This window comes from Cuculus canorus, chromosome 12 (assembly GCF_017976375.1).
Source record: "Cuculus canorus isolate bCucCan1 chromosome 12, bCucCan1.pri, whole genome shotgun sequence".
Classification (NCBI taxonomy): Eukaryota; Metazoa; Chordata; class Aves; order Cuculiformes; family Cuculidae; genus Cuculus; species Cuculus canorus.
Window position 1 is genome coordinate 414,093 of NC_071412.1, and position 14,974 is coordinate 429,066.

At 62.0% G+C, this 14,974-nt stretch overlaps 2 protein-coding genes across 10 annotated transcripts; one reads left to right on the forward strand and one right to left on the reverse strand.

The window, feature by feature from the left end:
• The first annotated feature begins 395 nt into the window (after positions 1–395).
• RCCD1 (RCC1 domain containing 1) lies at positions 396–10,691 on the forward strand. Of its 6 annotated transcripts, XM_054077196.1 has the most exons (10): positions 396–563; positions 1,347–1,692; positions 5,255–5,376; positions 5,507–5,611; positions 5,718–5,870; positions 5,950–6,045; positions 6,585–6,789; positions 9,335–9,370; positions 9,462–9,515; positions 10,275–10,296. In XM_054077196.1, the coding sequence occupies exons 1-7, from the start codon at positions 407–409 to the stop codon at positions 6,725–6,727; spliced, it is 1,122 nt and encodes a 373-aa protein (XP_053933171.1). In that variant the 5' UTR covers positions 396–406; the 3' UTR covers positions 6,728–6,789; positions 9,335–9,370; positions 9,462–9,515; positions 10,275–10,296. The 6 variants fall into 6 exon arrangements, with proteins under 6 accessions (XP_053933171.1, XP_053933174.1, XP_053933173.1 ...); XM_054077199.1 differs by lacking the exon at positions 10,275–10,296 and having other exon boundaries at positions 6,016–6,045; XM_054077198.1 differs by lacking the exons at positions 9,335–9,370; positions 9,462–9,515 and having other exon boundaries at positions 10,275–10,691.
• On the reverse strand, positions 6,796–14,756 carry PRC1 (protein regulator of cytokinesis 1). Of its 4 annotated transcripts, none has more exons than XM_054077191.1 (14): positions 14,471–14,756; positions 13,146–13,278; positions 12,764–12,886; positions 12,165–12,398; positions 11,910–12,080; positions 11,587–11,736; positions 11,172–11,319; positions 10,907–11,043; positions 10,550–10,645; positions 10,245–10,391; positions 9,722–9,832; positions 9,484–9,594; positions 8,894–9,043; positions 6,796–8,155 (listed from the first exon to the last, which is right to left on the reverse strand). In XM_054077191.1, the coding sequence occupies exons 1-14, from the start codon at positions 14,479–14,481 to the stop codon at positions 8,087–8,089; spliced, it is 1,791 nt and encodes a 596-aa protein (XP_053933166.1). In that variant the 5' UTR covers positions 14,482–14,756; the 3' UTR covers positions 6,796–8,086. The 4 variants fall into 4 exon arrangements, with proteins under 4 accessions (XP_053933166.1, XP_053933169.1, XP_053933165.1 ...); XM_054077194.1 differs by having other exon boundaries at positions 8,935–9,043; positions 14,471–14,747; XM_054077190.1 differs by having other exon boundaries at positions 8,858–9,043; positions 14,471–14,747.
• Between the last annotated feature and the right edge of the window lie 218 nt (positions 14,757–14,974).

The window sequence follows — 14,974 nt, forward strand, 5'->3', positions numbered from 1 at the left end:
GGGGAGACCTTATTGCTCTCTACAACTGCCTGAAAGGAGGTTGTGGAGAGGAGGGAGCTGGGCTCTTCTCCCAAGTGACAGGGGACAGGACAAGAGGGAATGGCCTGAAGCTCTGCCAGGGGAGGGTCAGACTGGATATCAGGAAAAAAAAATCTCACCGAAAGGGTCATCGGGCCCTGGCAGAGGCTGCCCGGGGGACGGTGGGGGGAGTCGCCATCCCTGGAGAGGTTTAAAAGGCGGGTAGAGGAGGTGCTCAGAGACATGGTTTAACGGCAGACAGGAACGGTTGGACTCGATGATCCAAGAGGTCTTTTCTAACCTGGTGGATTCCATCAATGCTTCCGTGACGTGAAACTCGCGCCGGTGCCGCCCCCTCCCGGTCCCTCCCACCCGGTCCCGCCCCGCCATGGCGGGTGTGCGACGCGCCTGGTTCGCCCTGGGGTTCAGCACGGAGGAGGCGGCGGGGCAGGGGGAGCCCGAGCCAGGCCCGCGGCGGCTGGAGCCGGGCCCCGGGGGGATCCGCCGCCTCTGGCCCGCCTGGAGCTACGTGGTCGTGGAGACCGGTGAGCGCCCGTGTCCCACGCCTGCTCCGCTACCGGACCTCCGGGACGGAGTCCCCTCTGCGCCCTCCGGTGACCCCGCAATCCCCCGCTCTGTCCCCTCCGCGCCCTCCCCTGGTGCCGCTCCCCGCGGGATGTTTCCCCCGCTCCACTGCCGGTTCCACCGGGGCGTTCACCCTCACTCCTAGGATGCTTCGCCCTCCCCTGGTGCCGAACCCCCAGGATGCTCCCCCCCACCCAGTGCCAAGCCCACGGGGAAGCTCCCCTCGCCCCAGTGCCAGGTGCTCCGGGATGCCGCGCCCGGGATGCTCCCCAGCCCCAGTGCCGGTCCCCCCGGGATGCTCCTCCGGCCCCCCGTGATGCTCCCCCGCCCCAGTGCCGGTTCCCCTCGGGATGCCCCACCGGGATGCTCCTCCGGCCCTCCGTGATGCTCCCCCGCCCCAGTGCCGGTCCCCCCGGGATGCCCCCCCGGGATGCTCCTCCGGCCCCCCGTGATGCTCCCCCGCCCCAGTGCCGGTCCCCCCGGGATGCCCCACCGGGATGCTCCTCCGGCCCTCCGTGATGCTCCCCCGCCCCAGTGCCGGTTCCCCTCGGGATGCCCCCCCGGGATGCTCCTCCGGCCCCCCGTGATGCTCCCCCGCCCCAGTGCCGGTCCCCCCGGGATGCCCCACCGGGATGCTCCTCCGGCCCCCCGTGATGCTCCCCCGCCCCAGTGCCGGTCCCCCCGGGATGCCCCCCGGGATGCTCTGGTCCCCCCGGCGGGGCGCTGAGGTGCCGGTGCTGCAGGGGCGGGCCTGGAGGTGCGGAGCGCGGGGCTGCGGCAGCCGCTGCCGGGCTGGGCCGAGGCGCTGCCCTCGGAGACTCACGTGGTGCTGCGGGGCGCGGGCTCGGCGGGCGTTTGGGCGCGGGCGGCGCTGCGGGGCGGCCTGCGGGACCCCCCGGCCTGGAGCGCGGCGCTGCCGCCGGGACCCCCGCGCCCTCTGCCGCTGCTGCCCGGCGGCTTCGCCACCCCGCGGCCGCCCTTCTTCACCGCGCTGCCCGCGGGGCTGCGCGCTCGGCAGCTCGCCCTGGGCAACGAGCACGTCCTGCTGCTGGCGGCCGGCGGGGAGGTGTTCGCCTGGGGCAGCAGCAGGTGAGGGGGGTCGGGGGGGGGGGGGGGGTTCGGAGAGGTGGGACGGGACGTGTGGAGGGGATGTGAGGGTTCGGGATGGCCTTGGGGAGGTGGGACGGGGTGTACGGACCAGGTGCTGGGGATTGGGGTGGTGGGAAGTGGCACATGGAGGGGATGTGGGGTTTGGGGAGGTGGGGTGGGTCTGCGGAGGCGATGTGGGGGTGCAGGGAGGTGGGATGGGGCATAGAGAGGGGATGTGGGGTCTTAGGGAGGTGGGACAGGGTGTACGGAAGGTATACAGGGGTGCAGGAGTGGCTTGGGGAGGTGGGATGGGGTGTATGGAGGGGATGTGGGGGTGCAGGGATGTGGAATGGGGCATATAGAGGGGATGTGGGGGTGCAGGGAGGTGGAATGGGGCATATAGAGGGGATGTGGGGGTGCAGGGAGGTGGAATGGGGCATATAGAGGGGATGTGGGGGTGCAGGGAGGTGGGATGAGGCGTATAGAGGGGATGTGGGGGTGCAGGGAGGTGGGATGGGGCGTATAGAGGGGATGTGGGGGTGCAGGGAGGTGGGATGAGGCGTATAGAGGGGATGTGGGGGTGCAGGGAGGTGGGATGGGGCGTATAGAGGGGATGTGGGGGTGCAGGGATGTGGAATGGGGCATATAGAGGGGATGTGGGGGTGCAGGGAGGTGGAATGGGGCGTATAGAGGGGATGTGGGGGTGCAGGGAGGTGGGATGGGGCGTATAGAGGGGATGTGGGGGTGCAGGGATGTGGAATGGGGCATATAGATGGGATGTGGGGGTGCAGGGAGGTGGAATGGGGCATATAGAGGGGATGTGGGGGTGCAGGGAGGTGGGAAGGGGCGTATAGAGGGGATGTGGGGGTGCAGGGAGGTGGGATGGGGCGTATAGAGGGGATGTGGGGGTGCAGGGATGTGGGATGGGGCGTATAAAGGGGATGTGGAAGTGCAGGGAGGTGGGATGGGGCGTATAGAGGGGATGTGGGGGTGCAGGGAGGTGGGATGGGGCATATAGAGGGGATGTGGAAGTGCAGGGAGGTGGAATGGGGCATATAAAGGGGATGTGAGGGTTCGGAACCGCTTTGGGGAGGTGGGACTGGGCATATGGGCCAGGTGCTGGGGATTGGGGTGGTGGGAAGTGGCACATGGAGGGGATGTGGGGTTTGGGGAGGTGGGATGGGTGTGCGGAGGCAATGTGGGGGTGCAGGGAGGTGGGATGGGGCATAGAGAGGGGATGTGGGGTCTTAGGGAGGTGGGACAGGGTGTACGGAAGGTATACAGGGGTGCAGGAGTGGCTTGGGGAGGTGGGATGGGGTGTATGGAGGGGATGTGGGGGTGCAGGGATGTGGAATGGGGCATATAAAGGGGATGTGGGGGTGCAGGGAGGTGGGATGGGGCGTATAGAGGGGATGTGGGGGTGCAGGGAGGTGGAATGGGGCATATAAAGGGGATGTGGGGGTGCAGGGAGGTGGGATGGGGCGTATAGAGGGGATGTGGGGGTGCAGGGAGGTGGAATGGGGCATATAGAGGGGATGTGGGGTTGCAGGGATGTGGGATGGGGCATATAAAGGGGATGTGGGGGTGCAGGGATGTGGGATGGGGCATATAGAGGGGATGTGGGGGTGCAGGGAGGTGGAATGGGGCATATAGAGGGGATGTGGGGTTGCAGGGAGGTGGGATGGGGCATATAGAGGGGATGTGGGGGTGCAGGGATGTGGGATGGGGCATATAAAGGGGATGTGGAAGTGCAGGGAGGTGGAATGGGGCATATAGAGGGGATGTGGGGGTGCAGGGATGTGGGATGGGGCATATAGAGGGGATGTGGGGGTGCAGGGATGTGGGATGGGGCATATAGAGGGGATGTGGAAGTGCAGGGATGTGGGATGGGGCGTATAGAGGGGATGTGGGGGTGCAGGGAGGTGGGATGGGGCATATAGAGGGGATGTGGAAGTGCAGGGATGTGGGATGGGGCGTATAGAGGGGATGTGGGGGTGCAGGGAGGTGGGATGGGGCATATAGAGGGGATGTGGGGGTGCAGGGAGGTGGGATGAGGCATATAGAGGGGATGTGGGGGTGCAGGGATGTGGGATGGGGCGTATAGAGGGGATGTGGGGGTGCAGGGATGTGGGATGGGGCATATACAGGGGATGTGGGGGTGCAGGGATGTGGGATGGGGCATATAGAGGGGATGTGGGGGTGCAGGGATGTGGGATGGGGCATAGAGAGGGGATGTGGGGTCTTAGGGAGGTGGGACAGGGTGTACGGAAGGTATACAGGGGTGCAGGAGTGGCTTGGGGAGGTGGGATGGGGTGTATGGAGGGGATGTGGGGGTGCAGGGATGTGGAATGGGGCATATAAAGGGGATGTGGGGGTGCAGGGAGGTGGGATGGGGCATATAAAGGGGATGTGGGGGTGCAGGGAGGTGGGATGGGGCATATAGAGGGGATGTGGGGGTGCAGGGAGGTGGGATGGGGCATATAGAGGGGATGTGGGGGTGCAGGGATGTGGGATGGGGCATATAGAGGGGATGTGGAAGTGCAGGGATGTGGGATGGGGCGTATAGAGGGGATGTGGGGGTGCAGGGAGGTGGGATGGGGCATATAGAGGAGATGTGGGGGTGCAGGGATGTGGGATGGGGCATATAGAGGGGATGTGGGGGTGCAGGGATGTGGGATGGGGCGTATAGAGGGGATGTGGGGGTGCAGGGATGTGGGATGGGGCGTATAGAGGGGATGTGGAAGTGCAGGGATGTGGGATGGGGCATATAAAGGGGATGTGGAAGTGCAGGGATGTGGGATGGGGCATATAGAGGGGATGTGGGGGTGCAGGGATGTGGGATGGGGCATATAGAGGGATGTGGGGTTGCAGGGAGGTGGGATGGGGCGTATAGAGGGGATGTGGGGGTGCAGGGATGTGGGATGGGGCATATAGAGGGGATGTGGGGGTGCAGGGAGGTGGGATGGGGCATATAGAGGGGATGTGGGGGTGCAGGGAGGTGGGATGGGGCATATAGAGGGGATGTGGAAGTGCAGGGATGTGGGATGGGGCATATAAAGGGGATGTGAGGGTTCGGGACGGCCTTGGGGAGGTGGGACGGGGTGTACGGACCAGGTACTGGGGATTGGGGTGGTGGGAAGTGGCGCATGGAGGAGAAGTGGAGTTTGGGGAGGTGGGATGGGTGTGCAGAGGCAATGTGGGGGTGCAGGGCGGTGGGATGGGGCATATAGAGGGGATGTGGGGGTGCAGGGAGGTGGGATGGGGTATGTGGAATGGATGCGGGAGTGCAGATGGGGTTTGGGGCAGTGGGATGGGGCGTATGGAAGGAATGTGAGGGTGCAGGAGGGGTACAGGGAGATGGAACAGGGCGTATGGAGGGGGTGCAGTGGGGCAGGGAGGTGAGATGGGGTGTACGGATGGAATGTTTGGGTTGCCGGGAGGTGGGACAGGGCATACAGAGGGGATGGGGGCCTCAGGGCGTGCAGGAGGGACTCGGGGAGGTGAGATGGGGTGTGCACAGAGGATGTGTAGGATGTGTCTGTCCATGTGCGTCTCTCCACAGGCACGGGCAGCTTGGTCACGGGACGCTGGAGTCAGAGCTGGAGCCGCGGCTGGTGGAGGCTCTGGCCGGAGTGCCCCTGCAGGCGGTGGCAGCTGGCGGGTGGCATTCAGCCAGCGTTAGTGGTGAGGAGGTGGTTGGTGGCAGCGCAGGGTTCCTGGGCAGCCTGGTGCTGTGCTGAGCGCAGCTGGTGCTGTCGGAGCCCCCAGCCGGTGATGCCAATTGAGGGGTTTGGGGCTGCCTTTCACCCCACAGAGGGAGGAGACCTCTACATGTGGGGCTGGAACGAGTCAGGGCAGCTGGCTCTGCCCTCCAAAGCGCTGGCGGAAGAGCGGGCACAGGCGGAGGACATGGGTGCAGGTGAGGATGTGGGTGCTGGGGAGGGGCCAGGTCCCTGCAGCTCAGTGTGGGGCAGCTTGGGGGGGGCCCCGGTCACTCCCAGCAGCCTAGGGTTGGCTTTTCCCAGGGGACACAATGCTGACACCCCACGAGGAGCAGCCGGCCGCCGAGCCTGCTGCGTTCATTACCATCCAGGCATTCCCAGCACTGCTGGATCTGCCACAGGACCTGGAGGTCAGCAGAGTCAGCTGCGGGTCCCGGCACACGGCCGTCATCACACGTGAGTGCCTGGCTCTCGGTGCTGCCCAGAGTGTGTCTGCGGGGGTGACAAGGGCCAAGGCTCACCAGGGCCCCGCCAGGCCGAGCCCGGCAGCTGGCCATGCTGCACTGTGGGCGCTGGCAGATGGGTGCTGTCTCATTCGCAGGAGGCGGCGAGCTCTACACCTGGGGCTGGGGTAAGTGAAGCCTTTGCTCTGGGAAGGTACAACCTGCCCTTCGTAGAATCACAGAATGGTTTTACTTGGAAGGGACCTTAAAGATCATCCAGTTCCACCCCCCTGCCATGGGCAGGGACACCTCCGAGTGCACCAGGCTGCCCAAGGCCCATCCAACCTGGCCTGGAACACCTCCAGGGATGGGGCAGCCACAGCTTCCCTGGGCAACCTGGGCCAGGGCCTCCCCACTCTCATGGTGAAGAATTTCCTCCTTTTGTCTAGTCTAGATCTTCCTCTCCCCAGTTTAGAGCCATTCTCCCTCGTCCAATCACTCCATGCCTTTGTAAAAAGTCCATGATCAGCTTTTGCTTTCTCCTCCCTCACCGCTGGCTGCGATTGTGAGGTTTCATAGCGGAACACTTCTCCAGGTTCCTGGCTGGAGCCATTTGTGAGGAGGTTGCTCCCACATTTCCTCCCTTCCCCCCAGCTGCCTGGGGAGCTGTCGCCCCACAAGGGCAGCAGCCCCAGGGCCACGTCATGGCCCAGCGTGGTGTCTGCAGGTAAATACGGGCAGCTGGGGCATGAGGACGATGCCAGCTCTGACCAGCCACGCCGTGTCCAGTTCCTGGTGACCGAGGGGCTGTGGGCAGAGGAGGTGGTGTGTGGGCCCTGGACCACCTACGTCTGTGTGCTGGAGCCATGAGGACCCCACTGCTATGGCAAGGAAGATGAGAAAGCTCCACTCCAGCCCTATGGCGGGTGAAGGTGTTTATTACATCTACTTTTCCATAACAGCTAGGCTAGTGCTTCGTGTTGCCTACAAAGGATATTCCCAGCTTGCCACAGCCCCATGGCCTGAAGTTACGCCCAGGCTTAGATTGGGTACAAGGAAAAATGTCTTTGCTGACAGAGTGGTGAAGCCCTGGGAGAAGCTGCCCACGGCAGTGGGGGAATCTCCAGCCCTGGAGACATTCAAAAGGTGTAGATCCAGCAGGGACAGGGGGGTTGTGTCGATGGACTGGATTTTCAACCTTAACCATTGCAGAATTCTAAAGCCATGCCCAAGGCTGCCGCCCTCTGCTTCAGCCCCCCCAGCCACACACAGACCAGCAGCTATTTACACAAACATTTATTTCGTCTTCTCATTAACAGTATTTACAGAGCTCGAGCAAAGAGAGAGAACATAGAGAATAAATAACAGCAAGGGGGGACTGTAGTGATAACAAAGTGCAAGTAAGTCATGCTCCGAGACAGACAGTGGAAGCAGGCTGTGCTCAAGGGCTGTGTCATACCTCCTTGTCCCCAGGGCAGGACAAGCTCCCCCTTCCCAATGGCAGGGAAGGTGCCTCATGCAACTGGAGCTTGGGTCGTGGCTACCCCAGGCTTGGGAATGGGGAAAGGGAGCAGCAGGACACAGTGTCCACGGCTAGCGATGCTCCAGGAGGAAGCAAGGCAAGCTCCCCTCATAGGGAGGGTCCTGCTCCTCCACTCCTGGGGACCCACAGCCTCATGGCGGGGGGTGGGGAAAGGCGAGACCCTCTGCATCGCAGCCAGTCTGAGGCAAGCAGAGCAGGGTAAGGGAACCACAGCTAAAGTGAGCCCACGCTGACCCAACCTGCTGTGGCATCAGTAAAAGATGATGCTGATGGGACAACAGCTATAGAAAAGGAAGGGAAAAATGCCTGCAAAGGAGAGCGCTGAAGGCAGCTCTGTGGAATAGGTCCTGTCTGTCCCTGAGCATGCTTGGCCAGGCAGAGTGCCTGCAGCTCAGCACTACCAGGAGCAGGAGCCTGGGCTCCCCCCTGCAATATCCTAACATAACAGCCTACTTGAATCTTCAATCACAAACATTGGCAAGAACTCAACGAATGAAAAAAAACTTGCTTTTAAAAGTGTCCCTGGGACAGGAACTCCCTCCCCCGCAGGGCGCCAGGCCGGAGCAGTACCCAGGACCCAGGCAGAGGTGAAGCCCGCAGCCTGGGAGGCGGGGGGAGCTGCGCAGGCTCTGCCGGAACAAGGACTCACTACACCTAGAAGCAGCTGGGGCTGGGCAGGCAGCACCTCAGGAGAAGCCGTGGGTGGTGGTAGAGTTCAGGACGTTGGAGCTACTGGCAGCCTTTGAAAGTTCGCGCTGTGGAAAGAAGAAGCAGGAGATGGGCATGAAGGGACAGAGAGAAGGCCTCCAGGCCAGCAAGGAGGGCAGGCCAGGCTACTCCTGCCGATTTGTTTGGGCTCCCCACCTACTCCTGCTATGGTATTCCTGCCCTCTTTTGAAGCATGGAGGAGCTAAGGAAGAACTCTGAGCCTGTGAGAAGAAGCCGTTGCTCATGTCCCTCTCCTTCCTGCAGCGGGCAGGCTGGCTGTCCTGGGAAGCCCAGGCCCCTGCACTGCAGCCCCTCAGACAGGCTGGGGAGTGCCACCACCTCCAAAACCCCTGCGACAAGGGACTCTGACCACAGGGGAGGCTTTACTCAGGCAGCCAGAAACAGTCACATCTCCAGAGAGCGGCTGCACCACCGCAGTGGGCCTGTTCCAGCAGCCCCCAGCTCTGCCCCTGTGTGGGGGTGGGAGGTGCCCTCGACATCATCAGGGGTGTGTTTGTGCCTGGTCAGGGCCTCTGGGAGGGGAACAGCACTCAGTCTCAGCCACCAAACATCAATTTTAAGTTCTCAGTCTAGAACCAACCGATCTGTGGTGCTGGCAGGAACAGCCACTCTGTATGGGGACACTGGGAGGGTGCAGAACTGAGCCCCCCCGGGGCTGCTCTGGGAGTGGGGAGTACACCCCCCCTGCTGCCCAGTGAAAGGAGGTGGGTTTAGAAGAGGTGAATTACCGCAAACTGAGAATAGGTGCTGGCAACAGAACTAACACTGTTGTTACGCTGGGCAGGGGCTGTGGGAGTGCACCCACCGCTCAGGGTGGTTCCGTTCAGCTGGAACACGTTCTCCTTGTTCTGCTCCTTCAGTCTAGAACGGGGGTTCTTCGCAGCCGCGTGGTTGGGAGTTGAAGCCTGGCCAAGCTACAGGAAGAAGTGACAGTTAGAGGGGACATGGAGATCAAGCAGATCCAGGGGAGCTGCACAGGCTTCACTGCCTGTCGCTCTGAGGTGCCAGAGGAGTTTCAAGCTTCAGGAGCCCTCCAGGATGTGAGGCCCAGTTCTGATCCTGGAAGCATAGAGAACCAGACCCATGTTTTGAAGGTCCCCTGGGCCCCCAGGCTCGGCACAGAAGGAACAGAGGAATGATAGAAATCTGAGTTAGAGGAAGATTTCCTAAATGCTGTTACTGCCCTCCTCTTTCTCCCTCCTCAGGTCCCAGAAACATCCAGTGGCAACCCAGTGCAGCAGGTAGAGACAAATTGGCTTAGCAGGAGGCAGCAAAGCTGAGTGTGACAGCAGTTGGAGCTGTGCCACCTCAGCCCATGCCTCTTCACCCCAGCCCACACTAGAGGGTTCCTTACCTTCACTCCAGAAGGTGGCAAGCGAGACACTGGTGAGTGGTAGATGGTTCCCCCAAAAACAGAACGAACGGTGCTGTTGGGAGTGGCACTGGCGATGGAAGAGCCATTGAGCTGAGGGGAAAACCAGAGCACACATCACACAGGAGGAAGCACTGGTGGCTGTACCGCACCAGAGAAGCCAGTGACAACTCCCGGCAGGGTCCTAGCATGCCCACAGTGCTTGGCACAGATAGTTTACCTTCCTCGCTTTGCCAGGAGTGGTGGTGCCGAGCATCCGCCGTTTGATAGGTGTGCGCGGGGTGCTTCCATACAACATTTCTGCCTCTATCTGGCGGCTTTTCTTCAGTTGCTGCACAAGAGATCTGCACTTAAAACCTGAGCAGAGGATCTGCGGAGCCCTGGCTTGCCCCGTGCTGCCCAAGGGCGGGCAGGCAGTGCCCCGCAGCAAGCACATAACACGGCCAAGCAACAGGAATGCCAAGAGTGATTTACGGGTATCCAGAGCCAAGCTGGGCTTCTGGCACTGCTGGGGCTGGGAAAGGGGCTCACCACAAACAGACAGTGATAGACACCAGCCCTGCTGCCAAAGAAAGGTAACTGATACAGAACCACTTTCAGGCAGAGAGGGGAAGACAGAGACGTGGGCAGCAACTGGGGGCCGTTCCTCTGCTCCACGAAAGGCAGGGCCACCAATAGGCTGGTGTTCCATGCAGCAGAGGCTCCTCCAGACCAGGAGGCAGCATGCTCAGCTTCGCACTCACCCGCTCCTGCTTCTCCTTCTCTTTCTCCAGGTGGTACAGCTGCCACTGCTCCGACACATATGCCATAAACTGCTGCCCCTTCACCAGGAACATCCCCTCGTGCTCCTGCTCCCAGGCTTGGATCCGGCTTTCCAGCTCCTCCTGCAGCTGATGAGGACACGAGGGCAGTGTAGAGAGGCTGCCCTCCCCAGTGCAGGCATCCCCGTGCCCAGAGATTCCCCTTGCTGGCTCCGAGGGCTGTGCAGCTCCTCAGCCAACGCCAAGCAGGCCTCTTGGCACTACAGCTTCTCCAGGGCTGAGCTTACCTTGGAAAGCACCTTCTGCAGCTTTGCTCGCTGCTTCTCTTCTTTCAGCAGGTTCCCCCCACGGTTGGTGAAGCGACTGGGGTCGGTTGCTTTCCTCTGGGACAGAAAGGAGTTCAGGAGAAAATCAAACACATGGTAGTTTCACAGCCCAACGTACATCCCACAGGGAAAAGGGGCTGGTGGAAGCCATCCCTGTTGCGCAGCCCCATCACAAATCACAGTACCCCTCCCCTCGCCCATCCGCTGTGGTTTTCCAGTGCCTCCCTCATCTGTCCCAACAGTGCTTTGCGTGCAGGGGCAGAGGTGTGCGCTGCTGGTGACCCAGCCAGACAGAGCATTTTCCAGCCCAGACGATACCTCCAGCTCCAGGAACGTCTTCCAGTTCTCCTCCCATTTCTGGACAGCCTCAAACAGATCTTTGTGTGTTTCATAGTAGGTCTTCATCTTCCCCACCTCAGCTTCATGGAGCTCGAGCAGGGCCTCCGTGTAGTTCTCTGGAGAGGATGGAAGAGTGCTTTCAGGAGGCAGCCAGGGATGCCCATACCTCTGCAGGCTGTGCGCAGACAGCCCTCCTTAGCAGCTTCTGCAGGGCAGCAGAGGAGTGAGAAGAGCCAGCACCCACCATCGTTATACGGGGTGAAGCCTTCTCTCTGCTCCTGACTGTAGAAGCATTTGTCCCAGTACTCGGCCATCTCTGCCCGGATTGCCTGAATCACGGCTTTCATATTCTGCAGCTTCAGCTCCTCCAGATTCTCCACTTCCAACTGCAGCTGCCAACAACAGAACACAGACTCAGGGAAGGCAGCACAAGAAGGGGAGCAGAACAGGGTTTATCTTCTGCATAAACCACTTTCTAAGATGAGGCAGTTGCCAGCACCAACTCTCAGCTCCTCCACCCGTGAGGGCAGGATCTGGCCTGTTCACCTCACACTTGACTGCTGGAAACAGCTCCTCCGCTCTAGCTGAATGCACAAGAGCACGAAACTCAGAGCTGCTACGCCCCAGACCCCCCTCCGAGGGCACAGGATGCTCCTTACAGCTTTCCTGGTTTTGGCTCTGCATCCAGCTATGTGCACTGCTGAAGCCTCCCTCTCCTCCACAGGAACTTGCAGCCTGTCCCAAAGTGCAATGATCCTGGAGCGCAGCTCTTCACACACGGCTTCATTCTGGGATCTCTGGGCTTCCAGCTACAGTGGGGAGAGCACAGGGTCAGCACAGCCTGGCCCCAACGGGCACGAGGACCTTGCAAAGCCACATGCGCATCTTACAAGATCTCCTTGTAAAATCTCCCAAAAGGAAGTTCTAGCACACAGGCTTGCGGAAAACTGTCAACCTCCACAGCCTCCATGTGCCAACATACCTGCTTCAGGAGATCCTGGAGGGCAGTAATATTGTCCCTGGACAAGCAGAATGCTTCCTCGTCTTCACACACCACCTCCCGTTCAAAGCTGGTGTCTGGAGTGTGGTCCAGCTCCTCCATGAGGAGGATGATTTGTCGCTTACTGCTGACAAACTCTTCTTGCCTTTGCTCCTAGAAGGTGGTGAGCAACATTAGAACCCAGCGACCCCTTTGCGTGCCACCCTCAGCGAGCTCCTCAGACCCCTCTCCACTTACTTTCTCAGTGTTCAGGAAGGCCAAGTGCTGCCTGTAACGATCCAGGTCATCCAGGCTGGGCACGGCATTGCCATCAATGCAGAATGGAGTTGTGCAGAGGAGGTCGCACAAGTCTTGATCTCGTTCTATCAGGGTTTTCAGCTCGTGCATCCTGTCTGCTTTCTGCTTTAGCAACACGTCCATACGGTTGCGCAAATTCTTATCCATCTGCAGAATGGTATTTTCCTTCTCTCCCTAGAGGAATCAAAAAGTCAGATTTCTTCTCCCCAGCTCTCAGACCTGACTCATGGATTTAAGGCTTCTCAAACAAAGACATTGTTCAGAACTAGGGTTTATGTCTTAGATGTTCCTCAGGAAGGGGAAATGCAGCAGCAACACACCGAGTGAGACGCTGCAAGCCACCCAGCTCCCTAAAAAACACCTCCCAGTGTTCATCCTACAAGAAGCCACAAAGCCTCTGGTTCTACCAATCGCCAGGAAAAGTGATTCTGAACAGGCATTTGCCTTGCAAGCTCTGGCCTTCCCGAAACCCCAGCCAGAGTCCAGGCAGCAGAAGACTGTTGCCAGCAGAATACTAGGAGAGAAAAGCAATTTTGTACCTCAAAGGAGTCCAACTGGAGCTCCATGCAGAGTGTATCAATCTCCTTCCGAGACAGGGCAATGTTCTTCAAGAGACGCTGCTTCAGACTCTCCTCCTCTGCAACCATCAAGTCCAAGATTTCCTGCAGCACAGGCACAATTGGAGCCAGGTGGGGATGGAAAGCCAGGAGGGAGCAGGGCAGGGCTGCTGGGGCCGTGGTAGGAGAACCGGGCTTCCAGAGCTGGGCTGTGTGCGTTGAAGGCAGAGGCACAGCGAGACCCCCTTGGTGCCCTCAACCAAGTGTGACCTGGCCAGTCCGTTCCTCGCCGCCCAGCTCTATGGAGGGGCTCCCGCTGCAGCCCAGCCCCATAGACTCCCGACCCCAGGAGGGACCTCCTCACCTTGATGTGCCTCTTGACAGTCTGGATACGCTCCAAGCGCATCTCCTCGGGGATGCCGATCTCCTCCCAGATGTCCCGCAGAGCCGCCATGGCTCCGTTCAGGAGTGACACGGCCTCAGCCGCCACCACGTCGCTGCAGGCACCAGGGCCGCCACCCGTCAGCAGCTGCCACCCAGCACCACTCGGCCCCGGTGCCCAGTGGCTGCTGCCACCCTCCCCATTTCCCTGCCCAGGACCCCTCCAAACCCCGAAACCAGCCACCACCGAGGATCTCTTTGCCCGGTTGCTGTCCCCTTGCCCACAATCCACACTGACACCCTGCCTGGGACCCCTCGCCTGTTATCCCATCCCTGTGCCCGGTGGCCCCACCCTTGCCCAGGTCCGGGTGCTCCCTGCCCAGTGCCCCTCCTTGCCAGGGCTTCCCCTGCCCAGTGCTCCGCCTTGCCCACTGCCCCGGTGCCCGTTGTCCAGTGCTCCCCCCCTTGCCAGGGCTCTTAGTATCCTTATTCCCGGTGCCAACACCCTTGCCCAGTGCCCCTTGCCCGTTGCTCGCCCTACCCCCTCTTGTCCGGGTCCCGGTGCCTGTTGCTCCCCCCGCCCGGGTCCGGGTTCCCCCTTCTTGACCGGGACGACCCATGCCCGGTGCCCCTCCCTAGCCCGTGCCTCCTGCCCTGTGCCCCCTCCTCCTTGCCCAAGTCCCGATGGCCATTGCTCGCCCCCTCCTTGCCCGAGTCCCGGTCCCAGTGCCCGTTGCCACCACCCCCACCTCCCCCCATTGCCCGAGTCCCGGACCCGATGACCGTTGCGCCCCCCCACACAGTTGCGCGAGTCCCGATGGCCGTTAGCCTCCCGCCCCCTCTTCCTTGCCCGAGTCCCGGTCCCGATGGCCGTTGCCCCCCCGCCCTCCCCCTCCACTACCCAAGTCCCGGTCCCGCTACCCGTTGCATCCCCCCTTTTGCCTGGCTCCCAGTCCAGTGCCCGTTGCCCCTCCTCCTTGCCCGGGTCCCGGCCCCAGTGCCCGTTGCAGCCTCCCCTTTGCCCGGGTCGCGGTGCTCGTTGCACCGCCCGCCTCGTCCGGATCCCGGTCCCGGTGCCCCCTCTTGCCCAGTGCCCATTGCCCCTTGCCCGAGGCCCCTGTCTTGCCCGGGACCCGTGCCCGGTGCCCCTCCCTGGCCCGTGTCCCGGTGCCCCCTGCCCAGCGCCCCTACCCTTGCGTGGGTCCCGGTCCCGTTCCCGGTGCCCCTTATGCTCGGTGCCCAGTTTGCCCAGGCCCCGGTGCGCCCTCCCTTGCGCCCCTCCTGCCCGGGTCCCGGTGCCGCCCGCACCTCCTCCGCATGGCTCCGCCACACTCCGCGCTCGCCGATGCGATTCAAACCGCCCACCGCCGACGCCTACTGGCCGCCGACTGCGTCCGCGTCACCGCTGGCCGCGTCACCGCTGGCCGCGCCTCAACCGCCGCGCGGGTCCCGCCCCCAACCGCCGCGCGGGCCAATGGCAGCGCCCCCTAGCGCCCCGCCCGGCCAATCGCACGCCAGAGTGCCCAACGGCTCGGGGCCCCCCGCCCTTGGGCCGCGCTGCGCATGCGCCGTGCGCGCGGGGTGGAGAGTGCACCGCGGGATGTCCCTCCTCCTTCGCCGCGGGGTGGGAGGGGTCACCCGGGGACGCCCCTCTCTCCATTGGCCCAGGGGACCCCGGTCCTCCCGCCTCTCCCGCAGGACCCACCGTCCCGGGACACCCGGCACTACGCGGGGAACGGCTTTAAAGTGAAGGGGGAAGATTTACATCAGACATTAGGGAGAAATTCTTCACCGTGAGGGCGGGGAGGCCCT

Excerpts from the sequence above, each read along its gene's own strand:
- RCCD1 (XM_054077198.1), top strand. The coding sequence starts at position 407 with ATGGCGGGTGTGCGACGCGCCTGGTTCGCCCTGGGGTTCAGCACGGAG. Across the intron at positions 564-1,346 it reads CTACGTGGTCGTGGAGACCG|GGGCGGGCCTGGAGGTGCGG; the intron begins GTGAGCGCCCGT and ends CCGGTGCTGCAG. Across the intron at positions 5,612-5,717 it reads GGCGGAGGACATGGGTGCAG|GGGACACAATGCTGACACCC; the intron begins GTGAGGATGTGG and ends GGCTTTTCCCAG.
- PRC1 (XM_054077190.1), bottom strand. Across the intron at positions 12,081-12,164 it reads CCTTCCTGAACACTGAGAAA|GAGCAAAGGCAAGAAGAGTT; the intron begins GTAAGTGGAGAG and ends ACCACCTTCTAG. Across the intron at positions 11,320-11,586 it reads GAGCCAAAACCAGGAAAGCT|CTGCAGTTGGAAGTGGAGAA; the intron begins GTAAGGAGCATC and ends TGTTGTTGGCAG.